At 40.3% G+C, this 13,243-nt stretch overlaps 1 protein-coding gene across 3 annotated transcripts; it reads left to right on the top strand.

The window, feature by feature from the left end:
* The first annotated feature begins 737 nt into the window (after positions 1-737).
* On the top strand, positions 738-13,000 carry cstf1 (cleavage stimulation factor, 3' pre-RNA, subunit 1). Of its 3 annotated transcripts, none has more exons than XM_035630768.2 (6): positions 738-878; positions 1,230-1,440; positions 2,925-3,202; positions 3,292-3,489; positions 3,711-4,101; positions 12,104-13,000. In XM_035630768.2, exons 2-6 carry the CDS (start codon positions 1,272-1,274, stop codon positions 12,361-12,363), a joined length of 1,296 nt encoding a protein of 431 aa, XP_035486661.1. In that variant the 5' UTR covers positions 738-878; positions 1,230-1,271; the 3' UTR covers positions 12,364-13,000. The 3 variants fall into 3 exon arrangements, with proteins under 3 accessions (XP_035486661.1, XP_035486663.1, XP_035486662.1); XM_035630770.2 differs by having other exon boundaries at positions 799-878; positions 1,233-1,440; XM_035630769.2 differs by lacking the exon at positions 738-878 and adding an exon at positions 885-1,116.
* The last annotated feature ends 243 nt before the right edge of the window (positions 13,001-13,243 follow it).

Raw genomic sequence — 13,243 nt, 5'->3', positions numbered from 1 at the left:
GTGGAGGTTGGTCCAAACAGTCCATGACCTCCCCTGGATTCCTGTGTCAGCCCCAGTAACAAACTTGGTCCTAACCATCCTGTCAACAGAGTCTTGAAACTCTGCTTGCTGAGTTAGCTCAAGCTTCGTCATTACAGTCAGATCAAAATCGACCGCCTCCTGTAGGAATTGCTCAAAACCAACTGGTATTAGTTTCCTGATTAATCCATCTATCAGTTCGTCTGTCACTTTCTCCATCAGTTGAATTGTGTTTTTTGTCAATAAGTTTATACATGACATTTGCACATTCATATAACACAAAGATGCATACAAACAACGACAACAAAATAAATGAATAATATACAATTCATACCCCAGGGAATCAACAAAGTCCAGCAAGGCTAATCAATAAGAAAACCCTTTACTAGAAGAGTTTCAACATCAGTCATGTGGGGTCACAAGTGTTGAATATAATTGCACAGTCTTCAGAGCTTCAAAGATCTTTGAATATTTTATGGAGTCCAAATATTCATTGATTTCAACACAGGAAAGAATGGTTTACAGCCCCTGAACTTACATTTGTAGACATGATATTTAGCAAGCAGAAATAAAAAAAAATTGTTATAAAATACTTTCCTTCCTTCTCTGTCTTAGGCTCCACTACACCAAAGACAAACATTCTTCAAGCAAAAAGAGAAATCTGTCATGTATTGAGATTGGATAAACTCAAGGACATCTGACCACATCGGATGAACTGTTACCAGCGTCCTCTCCATAGGTTCGCGCCCCAATGACGCATTTCAAAGGCGCCTTCTCCCTGTGACGTAGGACGCAAATTACGTACAGCGTAACGCACGTTTTGCTTTCGTCCGGGAGCGCCATTCGAACTTTGGACGGGGGTAGATATGTTTATGGTTTCATGTGAAAAATGAGGAATATTATTGTACCTGCTGCTGTTAAGTAGCACGCAACGGCGTTTCTGTAGGGCGCACGCACTGCGCCACGCGAGGTTTTAACCTGCGTCTGACTAGCGGCTGTGTTTCCTCCGTCTCAACTGTAGCAACATAGCTAGCGGTGTTAGCACCAGTGCTAAGCACAAGTTCCATTCATTCGCTGTTTAGTCAGTCACAGCTAACGGTGTGTTGTGAACTCGTGTCAGCCATGTTAGCAACACGGCATTAACACTGCTGACGTAACAGCGGTTAACACGGCTAGAAGATACATTGTTGATGCGGTGTCTTCTTTTACAGCAGCCAAGTTGTCAGTGCAGATTCTGGCCTCAGTGACCCAACATGTATCGTCCCAAACCGACGCTGAAGGACCGACAGCACCTGTACAGGCTCATCATCAGCCAGCTGCTCTACGATGGATACACCAACATCGCCAACAGTCTCATCAACGAGGTCAAACCTCCGAGTGTAGTGTCGCCCTCTGAGCAGCTGATGCAGCTTGCAAAGATAGGTAAGTGTTGCAGTCTCCATGTCTTCATCTTTATGTGTGTGAAAAATATGTTCGCTATTGTGATACAGTTAATAACATAATCATAACAACAACACAATTACAACCGCCCTCAACCGAGTCTGGTTCTGTCAGAGATTTATTCCTGTTAAAAGAGATTTTTTTTCTCCACCTTCGCCAAGTGCTTGCTCATTGTGGGATTTGTTGGGTTTCCCCTGAAATATTGTAATATTGACCTCACCACGTACAAGTGCCCTGAGGCAATGTATGTTGTGATTTGGCGCTATACAAATAAAATTAGATTGAATTGAATTAACCTTATTTACGTTGTCTCACAGACTTAATGTGGGAGTTGTTACAGCTGTTGTATGTCAAAGTAGCTTTATTGTCATTATTTTGAGGGGTCAGACATCAATATAACGAAATTTGAGTGGCAGTTCCCTGAGGCATAACAACAAAAGAACATTAGACAGTTAATGCCGAGTTCACACTACACGATTTTAAGGCCGGTTTTCAGCTCGCCGACAAATCCCGGAGTTGCAGCAAAATGGAGGAAAATCAGTGTTAAATCAGGTAACGCAAATCGTCACGCGATCGCTATGTGTGAACTACCAACGACGCAATCAAAATGACTCACCGAGGCCTCGCCAACGTATTTCAGATTATCTAGCAGGCTAAATATCTGGACAAGTCGGGGAACCAGCAGGGAAACCATCTCCTGCAGCGTGAGCAATCTGGACACCCGGGGGGAAGAACTGTAGCACAACAACACTCTTCACCCATATTCTCTGTCTTTTATATTTCTGAAGAATAAAAATCACTCAGACTATATATGGGGCTTTTCTCTTTCAAGTTGTGCGTTTTCACTGCAACAGATGATGAGCATAACCTCCAGCTGGCTTTAATGCGGAACCACATATTAACGCATCAAGTTATTTCTCTCTGTCCACACAACACACAGAGCGTCCACTCAGACTTCTTCCTGTTTCTGACCTGTCAACATAGAGTCTTTGACAATCATGTAGTGTGCCCAAGGCATAAAAGACAATTACAACAATAAATGACATAAAATCGCTAAGAACAATAAAGTGCAATATGATGTGCAAACAGTGAGCAGCAGCAATACTATATAGTAACAGTAGGCAATGTAAACCATAAAACAATTCAATGTTATGAGTCCATGACAGGCCATAAGAAAACATAGAAAACACAGTAGTTTCAGGCAGCACCAAGCTGCTGTGTTTGTGCGCGCCGCCATCTTAGTGTCAGGCTGGTGAACAGTAGCAGCCAATGGGATGTTCTGAAATTAGCATGTGATGTACTTGAGACTGTAGGTTACCATGGGTGAATGAAGTACTGAGTTCCAGTCTGTGCAGGACTGATTCCCCAAATCATTTTTGGTCTAGCACTGGGTATGCACGCCAGGATCGTTGTGCAAATCATCTGTGCTAACACTGTGAGTGCACATTTTCCCTAAACTCTTTCAGGGATGGAGAACGACGACAGTGCAGTTCAGTATGCCATTGGGCGCTCGGATACAGTAGCACCTGGAGTTGGTATTGATCTGGAATTCGATGCGGACGTCCAGACAATGTCTCCAGAGGCATCAGAGTATGAGACCTGCTATGTCACTTCTCATAAGGGTCCTTGCCGCGTCGCCACCTACAGCCGCGATGGCCAGCTGATTGCCACCGGCTCTGCTGATGCCTCCATCAAGATCCTAGACACCGAGCGCATGCTGGCCAAGAGTGCCATGCCCATTGAGGTGAGGCAGGTTGGATTTTTGGGTTACATTGGATGTTCTGAAGTCAGCAGGCTCACGTTTGCTTTTCCTCCTGTTTCTGTATACGTCAGGTGATGATGAATGAGACGGCTCAGCAAAACATGGAGAATCACCCTGTGATCCGGACTCTGTACGACCACGTTGATGAAGTAACCTGTCTTGCCTTCCATCCGACTGAACAGCTTCTTGCTTCTGGTTCAAGAGATTACACCCTCAAACTGTTTGACTACTCAAAGCCTTCAGCAAAAAGAGCGTTTAAATATATACAGGTCAGAGTTTGTCTGCGGAATTTCTCGATTATACCATTTGTCTTTTGCTTGGGTAAATAAAATATGTTGTAAAGAATATGGTGATATGATATAAAGATGTTTTGTTGCTTAACAAATGTTAACAAGACCAAAAATGATAACATTTAAATTGTCTTAATTGGCAATCTAAAACTATTCTCAAAAGTTTAATTCTAATCCAGTCATCATCTGTGTCCCAAAAGGAAGCAGAAATGTTGCGTTCGATCTCCTTCCACCCATCAGGTGACTTCCTTCTGGTGGGAACGCAGCATCCCACTCTTCGCCTCTACGATGTCAACACCTTCCAGTGCTTCGTGTCCTGCAACCCACTGGACCAGCACACGGACACCATAAGCGGCGTCAGCTACAACCCCACGGCCAACAGCTACGTCACCTGCAGCAAGGACGGCAGCATCAAGCTGTGGGATGGAGTCTCCAATCGCTGTGTGATCACCTTCGACAAAGCCCATGATGGCGCTGAGGTCTGCTCCGCCATCTTCTCCAAGAACTCCAAATACATCCTGTCAAGTGGCAAAGACTCCGTGGTGAAGCTCTGGGAGATTTCCACAGGCCGGACGCTGGTCAAGTACACAGGTACAGATGACTTGTTTTCCATTGAGCTGTCATTATGTCAGAACTGATCTTAATGGATCATGCGGATCAAATCACTTATATCTTTTTATTTATATTATTTAAAAAAATCTTAGGACGAAGTGCACAGGATGATGTATGTGAGATTGTTCCATTAATACGATTTTAGATATAGAAAGTGTTGGTAAGTAAGTGAGCCTTTTCAGATCTGGTATTAAAGTCCGTCTTGAGTGAGCCGATCACAGGTGATCAGCTCAGTACAGTTGTGAACGCACCAAAGACATATTGAGGGACAAAGACATATTTGCAGGGTTCCTACGCAGTATGGAAAAGTATTTAATTTGATTTAAGTCATTTCCAGGTCTGGATAAGTATGGAAAGAAAATGGAAATATATTTGTGTTTCGAGACTAAGGTGAATCCAATGTTTTAGAATACTAACGATCCGTCCCAATCTCTCTAGTCAGTGATAAACGTCGCCATATCGACACACCTAGAGCAGGTAATGTCGAAGTATCAATATTTCAATATCAATCCGCACATACATCACAATCAAAGTTCTGGAGAAACCGTGACTTTCTGTGTATCAAGTGCAATAGCATACACAGTCAGAATGTAATATGTTAATAGTTGGATTTTAAAATGATGTATTTAAATAATAATATTAATTTATATACATACATATTATACATAATATGGATGTCAAATATTGTATGAAAAAAAAAAAAGTTTGAGTCTGGAAAAAGTCTGAAAACCCTCCATTTGACATTTGATCATAGACCACATTGATAACATAATGTGGTCTTTGAACAGAAATGATACACGTGTATTTGTGGGCAAGTGAGATCTGATCATAGTGTTCAAAGGAAACACACACTAATGCTGATGTGAACTGATGAAGATCGATCTGACCACTTCACTCTCTCAGGATGGATGTACTGTTAATACCAGGTCTGAGCAGAGCTAGTGTTTCAAAGCTGGTTTGATATGATTCAGTTTGGCTTCAGTTTGCCACTTGATTCGTCTTGCCAAGCAATTTGCACAACAATGAATAATATAATGAAATTCAACTTAAATTAACTAAGTTTGGAAAATAATGATTGTAACATATATTTCCCAATGTCTTCATGAAAGAACTTAATACAGAGGAGACAGAAAATTATACTGTCATATAGGCCTGTTGCGATAATTACGTTATCGACTTATTATACAATACATGAAAATTAACTCAATCATTTCTATTGACCTCGATAATCGCATTGTGTTTGTTGACAGAATGCCTCTGTCGCAATTACACGACTCTGCGAGGGCTTTTTTTTTGACACGACAAAACATAACGACGGAGCGCTGTAGAATCTTTGGTCGACACGCCCCTGAGGAGAGGCAGGGAGAGGGACAGTGATGACAGAGTAGTGTTACAGGGTACCCATGAGATAAAGTTGAATTTCGGTTTTGCTTATCGATTATCTGTTAGGAGGTGACTTCCTGCCAGGAGGTTTTTATTCATCTGCCAGGACCTGACTGTCTATGTCACGCATCAACGTACCTGCGTCTGTGTTTTGAAATGAGCTAACGCTTAGCATGCATGCTAACGTCTGACCAACAGAGTGAAACACACCGCCTCGAACAGTCAAAGGTCTGACGACGACAAAGCAAATTGCGGTAAATGCGGTTTATTAGCTGCAAGTCTGGTCGCACATCGAATCTGGACAAACAGCATGACATTGATGTGGAGCAATGCACAGTGTTCGATGTCCTGCAGGAGTGTGACAAGTACCTCAAGTAAAGATCTTGAACATGCAGTACTTAAGTTCACATTTTGCCACTATTGCTGCTTTGATGAACTCCACCCTCTGCTAAAAAAAAGGAGTAAACTGGCAGCGACACAAATCGTGTAGAAGAGTGCAGTGATTCACTGCTCAAGCTCAAATGATTCAGTTGCAAAAAATGACAATAATATCGTTAATCGCAATAATTCTGGCCTAATATATCATCTGACAAACAAATAGTTACCGTGACAGGCCTACTGTCATACCAAAAGTAATAATTAGAAGGACAAACACTCTGGGTAATGGGCTGTCACAAAGCATGATGAATATATCACTTAATTGATCTTAACACAGAACAAATGATAGATACATGGAAGTGCAAAGTATCAGTTACTATGTTACAGATTATGAGCAAACCCTAGGTTTACTGGTTTGGGGGGGCGGGGGGTTAGAGTTAGGTTTCACAAATCACGTTTCATCCACAATCTTTTACACAGGAATGAGGAATAAGATACATATGGAAAGTGACCATACATTTATTTTTATTTATTTTTTATTAATTTACTTTTCGGGGGGGGCGGGGGCTGCCATTGGAGGGGCGGGGCACCCCCTCAATTCAATGGTAGGGGAAACACTGATAATGAAACAAAACTACTGAATGGTGCATCTGAAAAAGAAGACAAAAAAACAGACTAGTAGCAGTTGGAGTATGTTAGCTCTGCTGCTAATGCTATCTTACTTGTGGGCGGACTGCTCCTGCCTTTAACAAAAAAAACATATTCCAGTTGCTTTAAAAAAAAAAAAAAAAAAATCAGATACGAAACGATTCCTCCCACACAGTGAAATAGGGTTAGGTTTAGTAGCATAGTATAGATACCCTATATCTAAAACGTACCACATTGTGAGCATCTGTTGCATACAAACTGATGCAAGAAAAACTAAAAAAGCTACTAAATACTGTATACTAGGGTTTCTATAAACGATAGTTGAACAGGTTAATAATCAATAGTATGTTCATCATTAACAATAAATAAATGATAGAAAACACACGTCTTTTTCTCAGTTTAAATTCTTTTCAAACATTATTCATTTGCAGCGCATTTGAAATAAATTCAATGAATTACAAAGTCAGTTGTTATAAGCCACCTTATCGTCTAAAAGTAGCTGAGCCTTGAGCCAGTCTGTCTTTTCGTTGTACCGCTTCTCGGCTTGTAATTGCAACTCGATTGGATACAATAGCCTGGTTTGTAACGGTATGAAAATTTAACATCACGGTTATAGTGACCAAAATATCACGGTTATCAGTATTATCGCAGCATTTTCAAAATATGATGAATATGTTCAAAAAGATACATAAAACTATAAGAAAAACAGCTAAATTTTTTCTAGAAAAAGAAAAAAAGCACGAGAAAGAGACCTACTGCGCATTGCATACACAAAAAAATCCTATTATTGCAGACGTGCCTGTTTGATTATGCTTTATAACATAACCACCATGAAATAATCAGATTTGAAAGAAAACAAAACAGTTTTATTTATATGATTCAATTATCTGTCCTCACTGACGCCACTCCCTCTCTGCATTCACTATGTAATCGCTCTACCACCGTCTCTGTCTCGCTCTAGGGCGAAGGAGGGGAAACTAAAAGTGTGAGTTCTGCGCTGAACCTCGAAAACATATCACTCTCAGCACCTGAATAATAAAAAGAATGGCTCCCAAGCGTGACTTGGATCCACAACAAACCCACGTTGCATGCTGCGCCTGTGTCTGGGAGACTGTTGCTAACTAAGCTGGACAGTTTTTTCTAGGGTCATCAACTCTGGTATTAATGTTAATTAAAATTTGAAACGGTAGAACTAACCGCCAGGAATTCCCCCTTTAATTTATCATGAAACTGTTAACCCGTTTCATCCCTAGCCTGGTTCAATGTAGTTCAGGAGCTCACGCAACCCCCCACCGTCCACTGCGTTTATCGCCATCATGTCCTCTTGCACCATAAAACAAATCCTCTGCATTATTGTCTCTGTACCACTGCAGCTTCTTTTAGCTAACACAGATGTGATGGTTTGTTGGGAGGGGACGACGTTCCACTTTCGCCTTGCACTGCAAGTGTCGGGTGCTGAATTTTCAGGTCGTACAACACGTGGTACGATTAGCTGGAGCTGAATTTGAAAACAGCATTGCAGTATTTATATATTGCATTGTCTTCTTTTACTGTGAAATGCTCCAACACTGCACAACTCTTTCCCTGCTTCATCTTGCCTCACATTGTTTTCGTGGACTTTGACCTCTTCTTCTGTTATGTTAGTAGTTTGGTTGAAGTACACCCTCTGCTGGTATAATAGTTAATTACACAGCATGTACGGTGCAGAGAAATGATGCACGAATGAAATTGGTTGATTGGATAATACATTTTTAAATCTGTTAAATTGTTAACAGCAATTAACCGTCAAATGTAGACTCCGTGTTATACAATGCCAACTGCGCCCTCTTTTGTCTAAAGTGTGTAATTACAACAGGGATATTCTGTTGGTTGTCATCCCAGATTATCTTGTTATACCAGGAAATATCGCGATATCCTTTTCTGGTTTACGGAATGGATCGTAAAATTTTTGGATCGCAATAAATTGAATTTTGATATATTTTGTCATCCCTACTGTATACACATACATAATGATAATCAAAGTGTGTGTTGAGACAAGAATAATCAAAAGTGAGGAGATACAGAAGGTGAAATTAATAAATGGAAAAAATGCATCTGAAGGCAAAAATACCCCTGGATGAACAGAATACGATGGAGGTTGAGGTGTCTTGTCTGCAGACAGCAGTATGTCACCAGCAAGTATGGATAACAGCGATTCCACTTGTAGCAGCAAAAAAGCAGTGTCTGACAAGCTATAAATGTAAAAGTCGGTTCATAACACGAGAATAAGGACTGAAGTCAACATGACGCAATTCAAAAGTTGACCTTCTGACCTCATAACCTTTGCTAAGGCCACTATTTTGAACAGTTTTCATTATATTGACCAGTCATCACTAAATTGACATTTAAGTGGCAGTAATTGATTCTGGAGAAAGCTTGTTTCTCTCTTTGTTGTTGTTGTGATTTTCCTGCTGTGGCCGGGCCGTGAACCCGTGACCTTCTGTATGGGAGTCCGACGCACTAACCACAAGGCCGAAATTGCGGAGTTGCAGTGCCACCTGCTAGCACTTGGTGGGGTCCGCACCATATATTTTTTGGGGTGTGTGCCTGGGCACACACTAGAGCAAAGGTGAGGAAATATTTGCTCATTTTTAGAAAACGTGTGTTGCTTGAGAATCGCTTACTGCCCCTTTAAGGGTTGGTCAATGGCTTGTAAAGAGAATGGTGGAGAGCAGTGCCAGTTAGTGAAGTGCTTCCATTTTGTAAGATCACCCACCACTTAGAGCATATTGTTGAACACCTGCCTGAAGAGGAATACAATTACCAGCGCAGAAAAACTGTCAATGTTTTCATTTGAATAATCGGTGTAATAACCCCACTTTGGGCAATAGTTTGCTAATGTAGGCAATCCAAGTAAAACAATGCTGTTTTTCATCTCTTAAAACTTTTAAAGTGGATATATATACATTTGAATAACTATTAGGGTTGTCAAAAGTCCAGTACCTGGAAATCCCAGCGTCTCCCCCAAACACTCTCCCACTCCCCAAAGTGACCGTCAGGGTCGCTACAGTACAAAACTTATGTTTTGTACAGTTAAAAGTAAATGCTGTATGCATATAGGAAAATGTACTTAAATTATTAAATCTAAAAGTACTCAATTATGCAGAGAAATGCCCGTGACAGTTATACTATTATTTTTTTAGGTTATTATTATTCATTGAAGGCAGGGAAACATTAAAATATTATCAATAATGTTGGTATGCGATCAGTATTTTACTTTTTCTGTACATGGGTTGTATGTCATGCCAGCTGTTAATTTAAAAAAGAACACAAATGAATAATATTATTTGTGTGCCTAGGACTTTTTCCTTTTCACCTTGGTATCATGTATAATTTTTTTATACTAGTATTGTATCGAGGTTTGACATTTGTGACAAACCTAGTATTCATATATCATGGCTTCTGTTATATCAATCCATATGTAGGTCATTTGAGCATGCAATTCCAAGTGTGGTTTCCTGTCGGTACTTTTTCTTCTCCATGCATTCGTCGTGATATATGACATGTTGTGTTTCAGGTGATAGAACAAAATGCTCATGCTTCATCAAGAAGCCACAGCTATTTATGTTGTGGTAGATCAGTGTAAAAAAAAAACATACAGACTGACATGACTCCAGTCTGATAGAATCTCTATAGATTCTTAATGTCCGTTTAGAGCTGCAATGGTTAATCGATTAGTATTCGACTACTTACTTAATCGCCTACTTTTTAGATTAGCGGTTCTGGTAGTTTTAATGGAAAAAAGCTTCAGCTTCTTTCTTTTTTGAAATTTTTATTATAATTTTCTAGGTCCAACATCTTTTATAATACATATCATTCTTCTCATTTGGCCATCTGTAAATTTACATTTGTAGCCCTCAACAAAGTATCACAGACTCAGTTAACAATTACAAAAGCGAGCAAGGACTCACTGGACATTGATACATACTATATTATATACATAACAGTATTTGAAATAAAATAAGATAAGATCAAGAACTAAATAAAATTGAATAGAACAAAATGATTGGGGATATGAAAGGAAACAAAAAGGAAATTCACTTTAGATGAATCATGGTAGAATTGATATGACATACACTATCCATCTTTCCCAAAAAATTTCCAGCTGCAGTCTCAAAGTGAAGGTTATCCTTTTCATCTTAAAAATATCATAGATAATGTCAATCCATTCCTCTACAATAGGTTTTCTTGGTTGATTTCAGCTTCTTAAATGTGAATATTTTCTGGTTTCTTTGCTCCTCCATGACAGAAAACTGAATATCTTTGGTGTGTGGATAAAAACAAAACATCATCTTATGGTTTGGGAATCACGATCACCATTTTTTACAGTTTTAATTTAATTTAATCGACAATGAAAATAATTGTTAGTTGCAGCCCTGGTCTGGTTAATGATATAACAGACTGTTCACTAAATCCAGAACAGCACTTGTCTATTCTTGGCTTAGAAACTGTAACTACTAGTAAGTAGTAGTTACAGTATTTAACTCATTCAAAGTTGACCAAAAACATTGGTTCTTTGTTGCAGGTGATTATACATATTAAACAGGGTCCATAATTGACTTTTAAGCTAACCAGCCAAATTTTTGCTAGCCAAAATTACTAGTTTTCCTCCTTGTCTCCCGCTATGAAGTCTGGACCTCTGATGCGGATGGTGTCTGTGTGCCACAGTTGCCTGCCGTACAGAGCCCGTACATATATGAACACAGAATTATGGACAATATATTCAATTTCTGTGAATAACTTCTTCTAAATATATAGATTAAAAAAATAGGTGAACTAGCACTTTAAGGTAATTATTCAGAAATTTGCTGTGACACTGCAGAGATCTAAAAATGTCTGTCCACCGTCTATCCCCAATCAACCTGACAGCTGGAGAGCGGAAAGAATAAGATCCCAAGATCCCAAGAGTCCTGGGTGTTGAGCAATGTAGACAGGTGTTGAAAGAAAATCTTCAGATTAAATAATATTAAAGGTCTAGTCCTCGATCACGTAGGCAGACGAGCAAACCAATACAGTACATATCGTATATTCAGATGATCTAGAATGGCAGGAAATCTCCAAATCAAGGTGTGGAAAGTTTTTTGTGTCATATTGGGACTGCAATCACTGCCAAAGAGTTTTCGACTTAATACTGAGTGAAGGGTCTGAAATGGGATCTCACATCCTTTCCATCTCAAATGTGGCCATGTTGCTGCTGGAATGGAGATGGACTACAACAGCTTTTCTCTCTGATTGTGCCTTTACAAAATCAAGCGACACCCAAACTGTGGAGCTCACCGAGGAGATGACACCCGTGTTAAGAGCTACAGAGGTTGCCACGACTGCATTCGGTCAAAAAATGAAATGCCACAAACAAGCTAAATAAAACCTAATACTTCAGAATGCATGTACATTATACAAACACCTAAAACAAAAACACACACTTAACAAACGGTCAGTTTAAAAATTGGCAGTCAGCTCTGTGATTTCAGTCGTGTGGTCTTTCAGGTGAACCCTGCTTGTAAACGTTTCGTCTGTCTGTCTGCTGTTACAGGTGCAGGTTTGAGCGGCCGTCAGATGCATCGCACCCAGGGCGTGTTCAACCACACGGAGGACTATGTGTTGCTGCCGGACGAACGCACCATCAGCCTGTGCTGCTGGGACTCTCGCACGGCCGAGAGGAAAAACCTGCTGTCTCTGGGACACAACAACATTGTGCGCTGCATCGTCCACTCGCCCACCAACCCCGGCTTCATGACCTGCAGCGATGACTTCAGGGCCCGCTTCTGGTACCGCCGCACCACCACGGACTGATTCGCATCTAGGTTCCAAGTTTCGTCTTCTGCAGGATTTCGTGACCTCGCCGATCTCGTCACTTGCTCCTGATCGGTGGTGTCTTTTCATTTTAATTTCATTTGAATCTGTGAAGTGGACTTTGAGGGACATTACATCAGAGTTGTCAATGTCACGTCATCTTAATCAAGTCAGGGGCAGGATGTACACTCAGAGACTTTGTTTTTAGGGAGTTCTATACTGAAAACAGTCACTTTTGAAAAAACCCACTTGATTTGATGAATTCAGACTTCACATAGACTTTTGAATATATTTTAGTTCAGAATCACGACTGCAGATGTCGTCCCCACTGACCTCCACTGAAAGTGCATTAGGAAGTGAACGCAAGATGATGGTGAATGATTACAGCATGTTAAACCTGTTTCAGTGTCCATACTGGACCTGACAGTCGTTTTTATGTCAGGGTTGAGAAAATGAATGGAAACGAAAAGTCTGACCTTTCACTACTTGGAAACTTTATGTTTAACACTGAGATCTCAAATGTCTGTTTTATGTAGTGATTGACCACAGAGGAGAAGTGGCTGTTGTCTTTTCCACTTTTATACTTTGTCAATAGCCTTGGTTGTAATTTGGATTTTTATTAAACTATTAAAAGAAAGAAGCCTCTTCTGTGAATTTGACAGTGATGTCACCTTCAGGAATCGCACAATGAACCGCAGCTGATGTGGTAATATCCTGTCAATGTTTTAAGACCGCTGTTGTTGCTGCACACAGTGACCAACCTGCACGGAGCAGTGTCTGTGTGATGAGGAAATTTACAAGACGTGTCAAGTTCAATAAGTCCAAAATCCTTGATTAGTATAATATTATCATTTTATATACATACGTATTTTGGGGGGGA

Source organism: Scophthalmus maximus, chromosome 6 (assembly GCF_022379125.1).
Source record: "Scophthalmus maximus strain ysfricsl-2021 chromosome 6, ASM2237912v1, whole genome shotgun sequence".
Classification (NCBI taxonomy): domain Eukaryota; kingdom Metazoa; phylum Chordata; class Actinopteri; order Pleuronectiformes; family Scophthalmidae; genus Scophthalmus; species Scophthalmus maximus.
Note: the sequence above shows the minus strand (reverse complement) of the source record. Positions and strands in the feature narration are given on the sequence as shown.